Genomic DNA, 19093 nt, shown 5'->3' on the forward strand with positions numbered 1-19093 from the left:
TCTCAAGGTGTAATCCTTGTGGATTTTTTGCCGAAGTGGGAAACCATTAACTCTGAGGTATACATTGAGACTCTTCGGAAGCTCAAAGCAAGAATTCGACGTGTTCGCCCCAACTTCGACATGGCAAATGTGCTCCTCCAGCATAACAATGCACATCCTCAAACAAGCATCAGGACCATGGAGGTCATCACTTCATTTGGATGGAATGTGATACCACATCCGCCATATTCTCCTGATTTGGCACCATCAGACTACCACCTCTTTGGTCCAATGAAAGAAGGACTCCAGGGCAACCGATACGGCAGTGACGAAGTGAAAACTGCTGTCAAGAATTGGCTTAAAGATCAACCGGCTGAGTTCTACAACATATACATGCCCTCGTTCATCGGTGGACTGTAGCTCTTGAGAGGTGGAGACAATGTGGAGGGGTAAAAAGGTAATCCTCACACTTGTACCTTTCTTTTGATGTATTATACATGTTGCTATTATAATTTGTTTGTACATAATAAAGTTGGGTGCATTACTTTTTGAATACCCCTCGTATGTACATTTATAACTATTGTTCCTTGCGTAGGCAAACAAGCAGTATACCTTGCTCATTACAAAATATATCCGTTCATGGTTGTCGGACCAATAAAACATGACATTGAACAATTAATTAAACTAGACAGCAATCCACAAATTATGGTACGTGTTTCTCTGAAAACATGGGGCTTCAAAATTGTAACTTCTATAGATGCAAAATGAACTTGCAACATCAAACTAAATTTGAGATGAAAAGTGGCTTTGAGCATGATAACGCAGGAATGATATACAGAAATAGAAACTTCCAGGCCATTACTGGAAACTAACATATGCACTAACCTTGTGTCAGTCAATGAATCACAAACACTTAAAGTTGCATGTTGTATTTTGAAATACAATATATTTATAGATAGCAAATTAAGATCCTCCAGAATTGTTCACAAAACCATTCACCTATTTTTTTTTTTTTTTTTTTTAAACAATCAGTCATTCAAAACATTCACAGAAAATAGAATTGTCAAGCAGAGCTGACAACAATTTGATTCTCTGTGGCCAATGTTTGCTTTGTTCCACATCTTCTTTTTACTATTTATATAATTATAAAATGAGGGACTTGGTAACTCCCAGTAAGGGGGCAAGGCACACTGATTTTGAACCGGACAAGGAATTAAATAATGAACAAAATTGCTTCAAAATATTAATGTAACATTTTATATGAAAAACGTACAATTTACTGTACAATAGAAGAATTAAGGTGACCTGCTGCCTTTAATTCAGAGTTTAATGAGGGCAAATAATAAAATTCAGCTTGCTGAAACTCAGTGTAGGATTGTGGCACTAACATTTTGTCACATATACACAGTACTTGAAGGATGGCTGATGTTGACAGACACGAACAGTACTACAAAACAGAAAAGACATTAATCTTCCTCGCCGCTTATCCTCAACAGCAAGGAAATACAAATGCTACTTGGTATAGCTATTAAAAATGGTTATTTTTACTTTCACATTGTTTGCTTCATTAAAATCATTGTAATTTGACCGTAATTGACTACTTGCTTTTGCACTTCAAATAGTGTGACTTTATTTTGAATGGTCAATATTGGGGTATCCCTGCTCTGATAATTTATCCAGTTTTTATTTTTAGTCCTGCTCAGCTGCTTAGACACAGATGACTGTAAATCCGAGTGCCACATGGAAGTTTGTTGTACTCCCTTGTGTTAGTTTATATCGTGTTTATTCAAAGAATGCAACAGGACAGAAAAACGTTTGAGGGGACAGGAAGAAAGGAAGGAGAATTGGATTAGTGATACAAAGCATGATTGAACATACATACTACCTAATGTACATAGTAATAATAAATAATAATAATAATAATAATACATTTTATTTATGGAGCGCTTTTACCAATGCTCAAAGACGCTTTACAGTTGAAACAAAGAAAAGGCTCACATAACGTGCGCAGAAAAAAACAATAGAGAAAAGAAATATAAATTAAAAGCCATTTAAAAAGGTGAGTTTTTATCAATTTTTTGAATGTAGGAAGATCAGAACAGGTGCGGATGGTTTTAGGGAGTGAGTTCAAAGTGAAGGGACAGCAACTGAGAATACTCTGTCCCCCCAAGTACGGTGTGTTATTTGTGGGGGCAGTGCGAGAATGTTTCCATTAGATGAGCGCAGGTAACGGGAGGCGGTGTGGGGACAGAGGAGGAGCCACTTATTGAGTGCTTTGTATGTGAGAAGGATGATTTTGAACTGTATCCTGTGTGAGATGGGAAGCCAGTGCAACTGTAAGTGGCATTATATATCTTGATATGACAACTTTTACCAAGGGGACACCATGTAGGAAAGGAAAAGGGAAGATAAGTCAGATGAGAGTGTGATAGGGAAAGGTTTGTGTGCAAGCAATGTTAGTAATTTGTAGTGGGGAACCCAGTATTAGGACAAATCACCTGCGAGTATTAATGAGTGGACATCCAACTTTTAGCTTTGTGATTGCTAATCCTGGCACCGACGGTTTAATATACCTGTTTGTGTTGAGTGGCACCTACAGTAGTCATGTATTTATCCACTTTAACCTATGTGTTAGTCATGCTGAAAATTAAATTGCTGCCAGTTGCCCAGCTTTTTAATTGTCGTATAAGCACAGGTGATGCCACTGCACCAATACTGTACTAAGATGCACAAGTGGCACCTGAGACTGTAGAGCCCTGTGCCAAAAACTCACTCTGCTTATAGGGCCCTTATCATTAGTGAGCCTTTAGAACAGGCATTACTCCACACCTCCTGAAGATACAGTAGTTACAGTACAGTGAAGACAAAGTGGTATGTAAAATAATACTAATTTCAAAAAAATTACATGTTGCGTCTATGTGCAATGTATAGCCATCGCTGCTGGTCACTTGGCAGGAAAATAAATGTTTTCGGCCTTCACTTTTATAGAGGCATTCAATCAATACTGTACTCCTGAGTAGGATAGGGCTTTGATAGCCACACATTTAAATACAATTACTGTCAATATTTGTCATAATGCTTAATCGAGCATACCTCCGGTAATTAATGTTGAGGTTGACGGTCATCATTGGCCCACAGACGTGGGTTGCATGTAGACAGGTTGCAGCATCAATCATGGTTGAGATTGCTCCTCTGTGGACAATTCTGGAAATATATATCACTATAAAACATCGCTACTTTTGTGAGTGCAACTGAGATCAACAGTTTCTGTAATAGTATGCCTCAAAGGACTCTCTTTTTATGTACGCATTGTGTTTGGGGTACTCAAAAGTCAAGATAGCACTGTAAAATCTTTCCAGATTTTATCCATGACTGTCCGAACCAAATTCATCTGCAAGAGATAAAGACCCACCCTGGTGGTCTCTCCGGCAGGTACCCAGCTTGGAAAATGCAGACACTTCTCTGCTCTTCTTTGTTATAGAATACAACATACTCAAATGCTGCTCCTGTGGTTTTTATGCTGCGGGTAAACTCACAAGCATTTGACTGAATAAACTTGCTGAGGTAGACTCCCCCTGAAGGGTGAAAGGCATTAGTCAGCAGTCAAATTGCAAAGTATAAGCTTACAATTTTCCGCCCCCAGGATTACACATTGATGTGGCACGTCCAGAATGACCTCCGTCGGCCCATGTGCTTTCACCTATTTCCAACATTTGGAAGCGATCATAGCTGGACGTTCTTCTCCAGGGTCCCCTCAGTTTCTCTCCTACTAAATTGTCTGCCTCACACCGACCATTGTAGTAGTCATCCAAGCGCATGTTTTCTGCACTCCATGAGGAGTTGGTTAGGCTGAAGTCCTGAGACATCGGCGAAAAGGAACATAACCAAAAATTGGATATAGGAGCGTGAGTCGTGTTAGAAGATGTGTGTTCGTGCAGTGTTTCAAAATATTTTAGATATATATAATCAATGAAAATATCGGATTCAAGATCTAGTGACTTAATACTACTTTAAAATTATGACGATTGTCGAGTTATAATTTTTAGGGCATCAGAAATGTTAGGTGTGGCGTAGGGCGTGAGAATGTCTTGAAATGTGTGAGAAACCCGCTCAATGAGCGAGAGTTGAGAAGCTTATAAGTACAGTATAGACAAGTTTCCTGAGCGAAGATAGGGCGGCGCCATCTTTGATGTTTTCTGCCACAGACTTCCGGTTTAGACAGAACACTATAAATTGCGGTTGGAGTAGACAAAGCTTTAAACTGCTAAATCAAACCAGAGAAACCCACGGAATCTCCAAAAATTGATTCAGCATGATGTAGTGGAGACTCTGGGACTTTCTTTGCTATGCTTGCTTGTGTGAACTCCTGGAAGTGCCTATATATATGGTTGGAAGTGGAATGTTTTAAACAGCGTCCAGCTTCAAAGCACCAGTGTGGATCTACCTCGCCATACGCCTTTACGCAGCTTTAACCCTAAATGATCCACCTAAAGGATTGCATGTTTGTTCTTATCACTTCGTTGATCGGCCGTGGACAAAATTCTAACAATCTGTGCAGCCTGTGTTAACATGGGGTGCAGACTGATACGCCGGCCACATAAGTGACCAAATTGAGGCAAAATTACAAATAATGTGACAGTCGCTGAATGCAGAAGGGCTGACACGAATTTTGTTGTTACAAGGAAATACTACAGGGTAATTTTCATTAGAGTTGTGGTATTATGGGCTCATCTCAAATGTGCACATTAACACAAATAGTATGTCAGTTTTTTTTTATTGCAGATATTGATTGCAATAAAACTTTTGGACAACATAATTCCATTTCTTGTTTTATTTAAAACAATTGGTGCATGTGCAAAACAGGTCAATAAATCACAATTTATAAAGTTATTAAAAACTATTAACGAAGGTGGAGCATAAATCGAGCCTTCAATCGTTAAGGTAGAATGTACGTAGTCTCAATATACAGTGCCTTGCAAAAGTATTCGGCCCCCTTGAATCTTGCAACCTTTCGCCACATTTCAGGCTTCAAACAAAGATATGAAATTTAATTTTTTTGTCAAGAATCAACAACAAGTGGGACACAATCGTGAAGTGGAACAACATTTATTGGATAATTTAAACTTTTTTAACAAATAAAAAACTGAAAAGTGGGGCGTGCAATATTATTCGGCCCCTTTACTTTCAGTGCAGCAAACTCACTCCAGAAGTTCAGTGAGGATCTCTGAATGATCCAATGTTGTCCTTAATGACCGATGATGATAAATAGAATCCACCTGTGTGTAATCAAGTCTCCATATAAATGCACCTGCTCTGTGATAGTCTCAGGGTTCTGTTTAAAGTGCAGAGAGCATTATGAAAACCAAGGAACACACCAGGCAGGTCCAAGATACTGTTGTGGAGAAGTTTAAAGCCGGATTTGGATACAAAAAGATTTCCCAAGCTTTAAACATCTCAAGGAGCACTGTGCAAGCCATCATATTGAAATGGAAGGAGCATCAGACCACTGCAAATCTACCAAGACCCAGCCGTCCTTCCAAACTTTCTTCTCAAACAAGCCGAAAAATGATCAGAGATGCAGCCAAGAGGCCCATGATCACTCTGGATGAACTGCAGAGATCTACAGCTGAGGTGGGAGAGTCTGTCCATAGGACAACAATCAGTCGTACACTGCACAAATCTGGCCTTTATGGAAGAGTGGCAAGAAGAAAGCCATTTCTCAAAGATATCCATAAAAAGTCTCGTTTAAAGTTTGCCACAAGCCACCTGGGAGACACACCAAACATGTGGAAGAAGGTGCTCTGGTCAGATGAAACCAAAATTGAACTTTTTGGCCACAATGCAAAACAATATGTTTGGCGTAAAAGCAACACAGCTCATCACCCTGAACACACCATCCCCACGGTCAAACATGGTGGTGGGTGGCAGCATCATGGTTTGGGCCTGCTTTTCTTCAGCAGGGACAGGGAAGATGGTTAAAATTGACGGGAAGATGGATGCAGCCAAATACAGGAACATTCTGGAAGAAAACCTGTTGGTATCTGCACATGACCTGAGACTGGGACGGAGATTTATCTTCCAACAGGACAATGATCCAAAACATAAAGCCAAATCTACAATGGAATGGTTCAAAAATAAACGTATCCAGGTGTTAGAATGGCCAAGTCAAAGTCCAGACCTGAATCCAATCGAGAATCTGTGGAAAGAGCTGAAGACTGCTGTTCACAAACACTCTCCATCCAACCTCACTGAGCTCGAGCTGTTTTGCAAGGAAGAATGGGCAAGAATGTCAGTCTCTCGATGTGCAAAACTGATAGAAACATACCCCAAGCGACTTGCAGCTGTAATTGGAGCAAAAGGTGGCGCTACAAAGTATTAACGCAAGGGGGCCGAATAATATTGCACGCCCCACTTTTCAGTTTATTTGTTAAAAAAGTTTAAATTATCCAATAAATTTTGTTCCACTTCACGATTGTGTCCCACTTGTTGTTGATTCTTGACAAAAAATTAAAATTTTATATCTTTATGTTTGAAGCCTGAAATGTGGCGAAAGGTTGCAAGATTCAAGGGGGCCGAATACTTTTGCAAGGCACTGTATGTGCAACAACGTAAGTGATTTTGTGACTTGTGAGGCACCTCAAGTTGTCTTCCCTTGCTTAACAGCGTTTTCCACATGTAAACAAAAAACGTGTAACACTTAAATTTATGCATTTAGGGTAAAAAGCTCATGTAAGACTTGTAGTAGATGAGTGTTTGTTTTCCATTTCTTTATCGCTGAAGCTAATGCAAAGCAAATGATTTCTCAGCTGTAACGCAACACAAAGAATTGTAGTCAATAGAATTGTACCTGTTATTGCTTTGTGCTGGCATGATCTTTGTTCCACATCTGCCTTCATGAAAACAAAATTCCCATATTCATGTATTAGGAGTCAGGACACATTCAACTTTGTAAATGTGTAGACACTGGATGCCCTGATTGTGTTTCTATCCACTGCCATTAGATCAATAAAATACAAAATTATTTTGGTTGTGGTGACTCTTAGCCATTTTTTCATGCTGTCCTCCCCTGTCGTGATGATGGCAGATGAATGCGGCATTTCCAAATTGTGTTTTTTGAGTGATTTTGATGAGTAATGCCACTCCAGCTCCACTATTGTTTTGGTTAAAGAACGTGTAAATCGGAATTTGTGAACAGAAATGCAGAAGTACCTCGGAAATTTGTCTATAGTGTAATGATGAGACTCTAATCATTACTTTCAATAGGTTGATTCACCAAAAATTATCAGCAATTAATCGGTACAAACTCACCTTTCTGTGTAGTTTCAAACCCATGCATAAACAGCCACCTGTAGTTACACGTAGGTACAGTCTAGGTTTTTATTGTTATGTAATTTAAGAAAATGAAGACAAATTAGGACTGTCGGCCAGCATGTCATACACGGCGGTTACAATGCATACCTGCAAGGTCTGCACCAAACGGGTTGTATATGGAGGCAATGCAGCTGGTTGGCCGAGGTGACGCTTTATGGATAAAGCAAGACAGTGAGAGCCGTTCAACATTTGAAATGCATTCGTTGCCATGATGGGAGTTTAAGTAGGTCGCCCAAAGTTCAACAGTTCATAAAACAAATGTTGCCGACCGTCCTTAGCTAACCTTTTCCGCTCCTCTTTGGGTTATCTTTGCCGCAAGCTCTCATTTGACTCATTAACATTTTTATAACGCGCAAGTCGTGTGTCATCTTGTCCGAAAACTCATACAACGCATGTTTAATAATAATTGACCATTGTTTTGTCATGATTTAAACTTCATTTGACTTGACGTCACGCAGGTCACAATTCAATCCTACCTTGTGATTGGTTTATAAAGCAGCACTATTTCCTGCAACAAACCCAGTTCTCATGGCAACCGAAAAAAACTTGCCATGTTTTATTCACTCTTTGAGCCTCGTCCAAGCATTTTGCATTTACACTTCGGTTAAAAAAAAAAAAATTTTTTTTTTTTAAAGTTTTCAACAAGGATAATAATGTTCTGAAGAATGAAGTAAAAGATTCAATCAGAAACAGTTTTCTATAAATGTTATTATTACTTCCTTAATGTTTGATTTTCTCTGCTATATTCTGTGCCATGAAAATTTAATTTCCCCATTCTCAAATTATTACTTATGCATATTTTCTCCACTATTTTAAGATCATCAAACAAATGTAAATATCAGACAACTATGAATGAAATATACATTATTGTATATGGTGAATTTATTAAGGAAAATAACTATTCTACACTACCTGGCTTTTTGTAAAGCAGTAATTGCTCCCTTTTCAAACCATAAATAACTCGTGGCTAACTACGTTTTTTGGAGAAAGATCTCCACGCCTCTCCAATCAAGAATCATTTGTATAGAAACTGCCTGACCTAATAAAGTCAGTCAAAAGATCTCGAAAACTCCAACAAAATCCCATGAGCTGAGGAAATTCAAGAACGAGAGAAATAGAGCAATTAGTATTAATAAGTCTGTAATATAAAGAAATTGCTAAAACTTTGGGACTCCAGCGTACTTCAGTGACAGCCATTATGCACCAACAGATTTGGAACAGTGAATCTTCCTATCCGTGGCGACTGGCGAGCATAGAAAAATAACCCCCTAGAGCACAGCCGGAACTCTTGGAAAATTTGATACAATCACATAGCAAAATACTGGCTTTCACATCATTGGAAAACATTCTTTTTAACACAAAAACCCTGTAACAACACAGTTGTACAAAATAGAGTCCTGGATGACCAAAATGCAACTTCACGGTCAGCATCAGTTGTTGTCATTGCGTCGTCTTCACTAAGCATCAATACCGCACAACCTCCTACAAAACAAAAATGACATAGAGCAAGAAAAGTTATTTTGGAGAAAAGTACCCTGACGAGTTTTAGACACGAAGCTATTATCTCTAGATGTGTTTCAGATCTTACCGCACTTCTGCAAAGCTTGGATCGGCAAAAATGCAAATAGCTTTGTCTCTATCCAGAATCTGTTGTTTTAAATGCTGCATTTCCTTCTCAGCTTTTTTTTTCTTCGCTTCGTGATCAGCTTAAAAGTATAACAAACGACAAAAAAGACTGTAATAAGAATGAAATTCATACAGTATGACTTTACTCAACTTTCAAATGTAAATGAAAGCTATAATTCATACAGGTTCTATGAACTTTATTGATCTCTGTAAGCATCCTGATTTCTTACTACATTTACATTCTTGTAAGTATGTATATTCTGTTAGAGCTTTGGTATGCACTATACAGAAAAAGTACAAAAATAATACATACTGTACCTTTGAATTTGTTGATGGATTCAATGGCGGCTTTTTTCTTGCTTTCTGAGCTTTCCTAACACAAGACAAGTGCAAAAATAATTGTGGTTAAAGCTGTATGTAACCATGTCCTGTGTAAGGGTTGCAACCTGTCACCAATGTGGCATATTCGCCTCACCCTCAACCATTCAATTCCGAAAAAAAGATGTTTTTGGGATTTGCATCGTCACCTTTATTTCGTATGCCTTCAGAGGACGTTTCCCCATCCCTGCTATGTATACTGTAGGCTACATATACAGTGGGGCAAATAAGTATTTAGTCAACCACTAATTGTGCAAGTTCTCACACTTGAAAATATTAGAGAGGCCTGTAATTGTCAACATAGGTAAACCTCAACCATGAGAGACAGAATGTGGAAAGAATTCATATTGTACGCTATAAAACGTTGTAAGATTTGTCATCAATTTGTAAGGGCATACATCACTATTTGTAAGACTGCCAACCATAGGCAGATCTACTATTCAGGCGAAGTAGACGATCGCCTTAGGCCCCCAACCAGCTGCCCTTGCCCCAACGAGCAACGGCTTGGACCACCGGAGTCAGCAGCACCCCCAACTATTCGTCATGTATAATTATGTCAGCATACCAAACAAACAAATAACAAAACAAAAAAGAAAGCCATTTGAATGCTGCATTTATATTATCTCCCACCCCCACACACACACACACACACGCACGACAATGGACTGTTCCACGACGACGGACTGAGAATCAGTCGCTTAGCTTCATTTAGCGCCGTTCAGCATCGCTTAGCTCCGCTTAGCTGTTCGTTAGCTTCAATTAGCTCTCCCGCTGTTTTCACGCCACTAAGCTCGCTATTTTTACAGCTCACTTGCTACTTTCTTTCTTTCTACTTTCCTTACTCGGCTATCGTTTATTTCGAACACATAAGCGAACTCACTGCAGTGAGGGAGAAGTTGAGAACAGGCCTCTAATGCCTCTTTTAACTTTCTTCTTCTATTTCTTCACACCGAACATAAAATACACAACAGCACACCCTGTGGCGAAACAATGTAGTACAGTTTCAATCAGTCATACAATAACACTCAACAGCTGGTTAACAGCAAAAGCACGTCATGTTCGTCATATAAATAGTTCTTCATGACAAATATGATTGGCAATGAATATTTATTATAATTATTATACTAATATTGCATATAGTAGTATGCTATAATAATATTGCTAGAATTTTTTAAAGAATTGTTTTGAATAATGTTGGAAAGGCAAAGTCAGTGTTGTGAATCTGTTTACTTTCCATTCTTTTGCACTAGTAAATGCTATCAGCATTTAATCTCATTGTTTAATTGTGATTAATTATTGTTATTTACATGATTATTTGTACTTTAATAAAGAATTTATCATTCATTTTCCATGCCGCTTTTCCTCACAAGGGTCACGTGGGTGCTGGAGCCTATCCCAGCTAACTATGGATATAAATTCTTAAATTTATATCCAATATCCTAAATGTTAAATCAGGAAATGGTTGGAACTAAATATTTAGCTTAATATGCAAATTCACATGACTGGAGACTGGAAGTAACAAAATAAAAGCTGGTGGAGCAGCTCAGCCTGTCTGTTTACCTTGCTTGAAAATGAATAAAACCTACTCAACGGTGGCAGTCTGCTCTTAGACATATATATAGGTGAAATACATATATATAGGAGAAACTATTTAAAGAGTATTTTGTGTGCTCCAGCTTTTATTTTGTTACGTCTGGTCTCCTGTCATGTGAATTTGCATATTAAGCTAAATATTTAGTTCCAACTGTTTCCAGATTTAGCATTTAGAGTATTGGATATAAATTTAAGAATTAAATTAAATATGTAGTTCTGGATTTAAACATTCAGGTACAAAACTTCTTATTTAAAAAGGAATATTTAATTTGCTAAATAATGTAAATGTGCAAAAAAAAAAAAAAAAAAGTAACTCTAAAAATTTCACACAACGTTTTAAACACTGTGTGGCGCTAAATGTGAGACAATGTTGTTGTAATTTTCAGCATGTGCTGCTTTACAAACGGCGCCCCATACCTTAGGCCCCAAAATTGCCAAGTCCGCCACTGCTGCCAACGGTCTCGTGTTGACAGGTAAGGTGCTCTCCCTATCAAGTGTTGTTGTTCTTTTCGAAAATATGGGAAATTATAGCCAAACTCATCAATATAAGGTAAAGTTTTATGTAGTACACTGTATAACATTTTTTTCGCGGGTTTACGGTAGCCCAGGAATATTTTTCTCATGGGGCCCAAAATCACTGGGGCGCCCCTTAATACATGATATATCCTGAAACATAGCCTTGGATTAATCAAATTAGTGTCATTAGCTTTGAAATGGCTACATTTTGTATTACTGTATAGGCGGTTGCATTTCTACAGTTCAGGTGACTTCATGTAATGGCGTGGGAAAAAAGCTGGTGTGTGCGTGTGTTGCCCTTGCCTTGTCTTTGCCGCATGCCAGCAAACTTGCTTTGTGCGTCTGCTCTTCTTGTTCAGCGGCTGCTTTCCGCTTCTGGAGCTCCTCTACTCTGCCCATGACGGACGCCAGATTCGTTTTCAGCACGCTGATTTGGGGTTTTAATGTAGCAATGACTTTCTCTCCCTTTTGGAACTCAGCAGCGTGCTCCACCGTGCGGGTATTTAAATGACGCATGTGCAGCTCCTGGCGCACGGTCTGGAGGATCATCACGAACATCACAGCCAGGCTGACGAAGGTTAAAGCAACCAACAACTTCATATTTTGGTCTAAATCACGCAGCTCGCTGATTGTACAGTGAGCTGGACTACCTGAACCACTTGTTCACACGTATGGGCGTGTCAACGCACCCGCAACTGCCCTACTTCCTTATCATATGACATGACGCACATCTTGGTAGGATTTTACAATAAAGGCTTGACCGTACAGTCTCATTCTGAGTATAAATTGGTCCCACCGTGGAAGTAATCCAACCATATCATAACATATAACATGTAAGAAGAGCATGTTAGACCACATTCTCTCATTTTTTTTATTTCCTCCCCACCACCACCAATTTAGTTGCCAATGTTATAGGTCACATTAACGGTGGAAACATGTTAAAAATATGTATTTTGTTGTGTTTTTCCCCCTCAAGTCACTAAAAACTTTCCATTTCGATTGGGTTTGTAGACTTTCAGTCAATTGTTTATGTGCCCTGCGATTAGTGACAAATCCAGGCCAGGTACCCCGAGTGTCACCTACTCAGCTGGGATAAACCTTTGTTCAACCACACAAGAGCTATAGAAAAATGGATGAATGGAAACCAAAAATATTATAAAGAGCTTTCAAGATGAAGGGAAAAAAACCTCTCCAGGCTGCAAGTTTGCAACACTGCCGGGGAATGACGTGTTAGGTAAAAACCGTAAAACCTGAGCCATCAAATGCCGATGGCCTCACATCTGTCTGAACAGAAAGGTAAATTATTATCATTGGCTTGCACTGCAGTTATAATAAACATTTCTGTGGATTAAACAAAATGACCAGCACGCTTATACTCTTGAATGTGAAAATACTATTTCATTACTGTCAACCTGAGGCCGTTGGCAAGCTTATAAATAGTGACGTATGCTCTTACATATTGGTGACTAATCTTACAACGTTTTATATAGCATGCAATATGAAACAAAAATAAAACTACATTTTTAAAATAATATGAATTTATTAGTAATATTGTCACATATAACCTGGTGCAATCAAAGAACAATCAATATCTTTAGCTACATCATGATTACTAAAATTTAACAGTGACTTTTGTTATAATTGCATGTAGCACTTTTGGCAATTTCTTTCATGTCTTTTGATGGCTGCACTTCAGCTCACAATTCAGTTTGACTCGAATGTAGTTCGTTAGTGTGTCCAATTATAAATTAAAAAGGTCAACTGATAAAATTAACTTACTGATGCAATCTTTGAGTCAGGGAACTTTTTTTTTTTTTGCTAATTCTGAAAAGTGGTCAGCAATAGTTGCAGGCAAATTGTGTTCGGCAACAAATTGGCAGAATAAAATCTCCGCTTTCGTCACTTTTCATTCTGCAGACTTCATTTAATATGACCAGTGTTGTTAATGTTACTTTAAAAAAGTAATTAATTACAGTTACAAATTATTTCTCCCAAAAAGTAATTGCGTTAGTAACTCAGTTACCTGAATGTAAGAGTAATTAGTTACCTAGCAAAGTAACTGGTGTTACCTTTCATGTTTTTTTGTTTTTGTTTTTTTCATTTTTTCAAAAAAAAACAACAAAAACAAAAAAAAACATAGTAACCTTTGCTATGTTTGGAAGTCATTTAGCGTTGTGAATCAACTTTTAAAGTTGGTAAAATTCCTCCCGTTTTTGCATTAGTTCCCTTCTGTCTACTTTCGACATGTGAAAGTTTTAAAACTGTTTCATCATTTAAAGATTTGCCTCTCCAGTTCTTATCGTCGTTTTGTCATTTCCGGCCCGCTTCCCAGCCCCTGCTTTGGCAATGCGAAATTCAGCCGCGCTCGCCAATTACATATTTGGCTCAAAGCCTACTGTTCCGCCCTTGGGATCCCATTCGTAGACAATTTCACCACTTTTCTTCACCACCCAGACCTCTTCAGACATGATGGACTACACCCAAACTACCGCGGATCACATCTTCTCTCTATCAATATGCAACTGGCTCTTAAATCTTCCAAGGCTCTACAGCTCTACTGATGTTTCGTGAGTCCGTTCCATTACGCTGACGGTCATTCAATGTCTCAAAATCCTGTCATTTTGTACCATAAACATAGCTCTCCCATTCACCCCTTAGTATGCAAGATATCAAATAATATGGCTCGGGCTCCAAATCTCAGCCTTCCTCATTCACCCTCACAGTCTGGTTTTAACACAATAACAGTCATACATAAATCTGATCGCTTACCCAGACACAATAGTCGACCATTATGTGCGTCACTAAACAATTTAATATATCCCTCCATCTCTGCTGTACCTGTTGCTCCTTCTGTTATAACCTCCTCAGACTCGGTTTCAAATGTTACATCTCATGACTTTGAACCACGTCACGGACTTGGCCTATTACACCTCAATATTAGAAGCTTGCTCCCAAAAATGGATTATATTAAAGTCTTAATTCATCAAATCTCACCAGATATCCTCATTCTGTCGGAAACCTGGCACTCTTTAAAAATATCGAATAATGAATTGAACATTGATGCTTATAAGCATCAATGTTCAATTCATTATTTATTTATTTATTTTCACCGTAAAAGCAAGGGAGGTGGAGTTTTAATCTATGTAAAAGATTGTCTCACTGTGCATAAACTGTCATCATCCGCCGTTCCTGAAAAATTTGAATATATTGCTCTGGATTTATGTTTTGGGAATAACACTCATGTAATCATTAACGGTATATACCCCCCCCCCCCCCCCATGTAGTCATTATTGCTTGACACACTGGGATTCAGCAGAGAATAATACAAAACTCAGACTCATACAGACTCAATTGCTCTGTAAATCCAGAAATAACATTTCGCCCAGCAAGTCAATTTCTGCTGTAAAATGTATTATTAATTTAAGCAAACCTTCTCTAACATCATATATAGTATGCTAATTCACAACCAGCAATGAAACTGCACAATTTGTGATCTCGTTGAATGGAATTAGTGTCTTGTGTTATATGTTGTCATTATAAATGTATTTCTAGTCATAATGCATCTACAGGCGCTTGATTCAGAAACCTGTTTTAAAAATATCATTTTGTTTTTATTGTCTTCTAAGCCTAACTTGCTCAACAGTAAAGCTCAGATCTACAATAGGAAACTATTGTTGTCAAATTGCAACCCACTTCTGTACGAACCACCCAAGGGCGTAGGTTTGGTCACAACATTGGTAGGAATGATGATGTAGCATCATAACCTGCATGTACACGTTTTTGGTCGGGATGGGACATAAATAAGACCAAATAGATTGGGTGAACGGGGGTTAGGGATACATTTCTTATGGATATGAGCCTAATTTATTGATAGGCTAAATCGAGGGTGCTCATTACGTCGATCATGATCAACCAGTCAATCACAACACCAGTATGGGTAGCTCGCGGCATCCCAACAATTTTTTTTGTTTTGGATGTACATAGTTAATTATGATTATGTTGTGTGTATGTTGTGTTGCTTGAGCAACATATAAGTTTTAGCAGCACCCCTCTCTCTCTAAACAGCTTCTTGCTCACGTTATTTTGGTTCTATAGTTCTCAGCAGAGTTTGCTCCATTTCTTAGAGTTTAATTAACGTTAACAGTATAAAACACAAACAGAAGGACACTTCTCTCTAAGTAGCTTCCTACTCGAGTTTTGCAGGTTAGCAAGTTCACACAGTTTAATGTTATGCTAAATCTGATACAGGTCGGACCTTCAGTATCAAAAATAGTGGTGTGTTTCCCACTTCCACAACATTGGTGTCTTTTGAAACTACTTACAGTGGCTGCTGCTGACCAAAAAACTTCTAATTTCCCTCCTCTTCGAAGAAGGCAGAGGAGGCGGCATGTTTCCGAGATAGGGGCTGTGCAAGTGCGAGTGGGCACGTGTGTCTGGGGCGGGTGAAGTCATCAGTCAATCAAACGTGTTTGTGAGGGGAAAAAAATGGGCCTGCGCATTCAGCAAGGGAAAAGAGGTAAATATAAGTTTCGACATAATGAAAATAATTCACTTAATAATGGTAAGGTCAATGCTTTTCTTGCAACATATGGGAGTAGAATCTAAATGACCTATAACTGAACCCATTATGTAATCATAGGCGGAGTTTGACTTTTGGGGTGGGGGTGGGGGGCACAACATGTTGATGACCTTGAAACGCAGTGTCAGCAATAAAATTAACTTAAAAGAATATTTATAATAATACATTGAAAATAAGTGTTTTTTTCCCCATCATTTTTGAGGGGAATTCTAAATCAGGCTGCTTAGGACATCTATACTTTTTCACCAAGATCGTCATCCATTAAATATGGTACGCCCGCAGGGGTTCTGTCAAATTTTGCAGCCCATCAGAAATTGCAACTTTGTTGTAAAAATGGCCACGAATACAGCGGTTAAAAAATAAACACGACAAACTTTCTTTAAGTAAAGGAATATTTAATTACATTTGATCATGGACGGAAATGTAGAAAAGTTCTCCTCAGACACATCCTGCCATGTTAGCTGCACACAACATGTGCACGCCACTCTCTCACTACTTAGGTCTTCGCTGTGTAGTTAAGCATTATTTTACGCCATATTCGTGTTGAACGTGTATGTTTACGAAGTTACATGTTTATTTAGCACCTGTGGATAACATTGAAAGTCCAACTGAATGTATAAGAGGGCCACCGCCACAACAGCGTTGGGAGCAAAATGTTATAAAGGTGCAAAATTTGGCAGAACACCGGCGATAGCTCTGTTGCACAATTAGCATCGTTAGTGAGGGAGTTGATGTTTTTTACTGACTGACTAGTTACAGAACAGAAGAGAGGCGTCAACATTAACTGTTCACTGGCGGGCTTTTGATCAGCTGACTCAAGCTCGCTGCATATCTCTGACTTTCGTGTGCTGTGACGAGCAGACATTACTAATCGAGCATGCAGATATATTCTACTCATATCATTACAATAGTGACATGATCTGTTTGAAAAATAATTTTGACCCATTATAATTTTTATTTTGTTCATTTCATTTATTTTGTTGTTTGTTTTATTGCTTTACAACTTTTATAGACAATATTTTACCAGAATATTTTAAAATTTAAAATCATATCTAGGAAAGTCAATTACATGCAATGACACTTTTTGGCCACCAGAGGGGGCCGGGCCCCCCAGGTGGCCCCGCCTCAAACTCCGCTTATGAATGCATATAAGTTTGCTTGAAAGTTGGTGGAGACAATTTGGCTACGTTCATACTGCAGGTCGTAATGCACGAATCCGATTTCTTCGTGTTTTTTCCGAATCGAGTCAGGCATTAACTTGACAGTCCGAATAGGACAAGTCACATTGAAGTGGACCATTTCTAATCCGATCTGGGTCACTTTCGTATGTGGTTTAAATCCAATCTGGGCCACATTTTTCCAGAACGTCTCGGCGGTCTGAACTGGTAAGTCTCCCAAATCGAAATTCATGCAGCAATTACGTCATCAAAGAGCGAGAGAGACGGCACGTTACGGTAGCGGGGCAACTGTCCGTTAGCGCCTAGCTCGCCTTGAACACGGCTTTTGGGGAAGGGACGGGCTACGCAACAGTCATTAAAAAATTAAAATGGGTTGAGGATAAGCCTGAGAATGATCGGTTTTCTCTCTGCTCTTTGTGAGCAATATTTCAAGATTGCTTACATGGCCGAGAGTTGGGGCAAACTGCCTGTATGTGTGCGTGACATGCACGGACAGTGTGTGCATGCTATCGATCCAAAGAAACTTTGTCAATAAGCCTAAACGGGGATTATTTATGTCTGATTATTCATGTCTGTTATTTGTGTCCTCTTTTTGGAAATCAAAATATGATCGCCCTGGAATGACGGATGACAGCCAGCATGTGTAGTAATTTGTTTTGATGCTTCTGCGCATGCGGGTGTTCTTGCTCAGCGCGTGTAGGACTGCGAATTAGTGCGCATACGTAATACTTTTCTTTTTTTTTTTTTTTTTTTTTAACCTGTCCTGTTCAGCTGTTTGACATGGAGAATGGAAGTCTGAGTGCCCGGTTGGTCTGAGCAGTTTTAATGTTTCACATTGAGAGTATGACATACTCCCATTGTGATCATTCACATACCTCATTTATGATGACAAAACAGCGAACAGGAAGGGGTTATGGGGGAACAGAAGAAAAACACAAGAGAAGAAAGAAAAGAAACATAAACAACAACAAGAAATACATTGAACTACTAACATGATGGTGCTATCGTCAGCTAGATGTATTTCCGGTTGACACCATGTGGGGGGCCTGTTGACCAGGGAAAGAAGGGGACGGGGGTGGGGGAGTCTATAAGCCAAGTGATTGAAAGGGGAAGATTGTACACAAATCAGCTCAGTTATCTAGAACCCAGTAATGGTGTGAATCCCTCGTGAGTGTAAGCCCGTTGGCGACCGACCCTATGCCGCCCCCGCCAATCCCGGCACCAGGACCCCCCACCCGAGTGCGCTCCATCACATCCAACCGCACGCGAGCCCCACCAAACGCGCAACAGCCACGCAGACGAGCGGAGACGCCACGCGGCCGCGGCCCCCACCCAGCCAGCCCGAGCAGACGCATGCGTCATACTTGAACAGTCTCAATGGACAAAACCAGTCTGAAAGGGCACGCCAAAAAAACAGATATGACAAAAAATCGGATTTGTGCATTAAGACCTGCAGTATGGACATAGCCTTTGAGCGTCCTAAAAAGTTTGGTAGTGTTATGTCCCTACCATCCCTATGCAAACCTATGCCCTTGGAGCCACCACTAACAATACGCAATACTTTGTAATTGACACCTATTGAAAATTTCTCCTCCAGAACATATTTATGTGAGTTTTTAACCAATTATTGATGATATGTTTAATAGGGAAGAAAAGGAAAAGAAAAAAAAAAACATGAAGTGAATGTATGAAAAGCAAACCCAAAATTGGGCAGGTTCACTGTCTATCATACCTTTAAGCATTACTACCGCTCCTATTCATTTATTTACTTTAAATAATAATAATAATAATAACTTAATTAAGAAACAATTGATAGGTATACAGCCTACAGGCAGGTGAGGGCGTTTTACGCCAGACCTGGGCGTGTTTACGG

General features: G+C 39.1%; 1 protein-coding gene across 2 annotated transcripts; it reads right to left on the reverse strand.

The window, feature by feature from the left end:
- Positions 1-956: 956 nt before the first annotated feature.
- On the reverse strand, positions 957-12151 carry LOC130915464 (acyl-coenzyme A thioesterase THEM4-like). Of its 2 annotated transcripts, XM_057835497.1 has the most exons (7): positions 9295-9354; positions 8939-9056; positions 7288-8832; positions 3680-3836; positions 3392-3554; positions 3073-3183; positions 957-1426 (listed from the first exon to the last, which is right to left on the reverse strand). In XM_057835497.1, the coding sequence occupies exons 3-7, from the start codon at positions 7309-7311 to the stop codon at positions 1363-1365; spliced, it is 519 nt and encodes a 172-aa protein (XP_057691480.1). In that variant the 5' UTR covers positions 7312-8832; positions 8939-9056; positions 9295-9354; the 3' UTR covers positions 957-1362. The 2 variants fall into 2 exon arrangements, with proteins under 2 accessions (XP_057691480.1, XP_057691481.1); XM_057835498.1 differs by lacking the exons at positions 957-1426; positions 3073-3183; positions 3392-3554; positions 3680-3836 and adding an exon at positions 11767-12151 and having other exon boundaries at positions 6544-8832; positions 9295-9349.
- Between the last annotated feature and the right edge of the window lie 6942 nt (positions 12152-19093).

This window comes from Corythoichthys intestinalis, chromosome 4 (assembly GCF_030265065.1).
Source record: "Corythoichthys intestinalis isolate RoL2023-P3 chromosome 4, ASM3026506v1, whole genome shotgun sequence".
Taxonomy (NCBI): Eukaryota; Metazoa; Chordata; class Actinopteri; order Syngnathiformes; family Syngnathidae; genus Corythoichthys; species Corythoichthys intestinalis.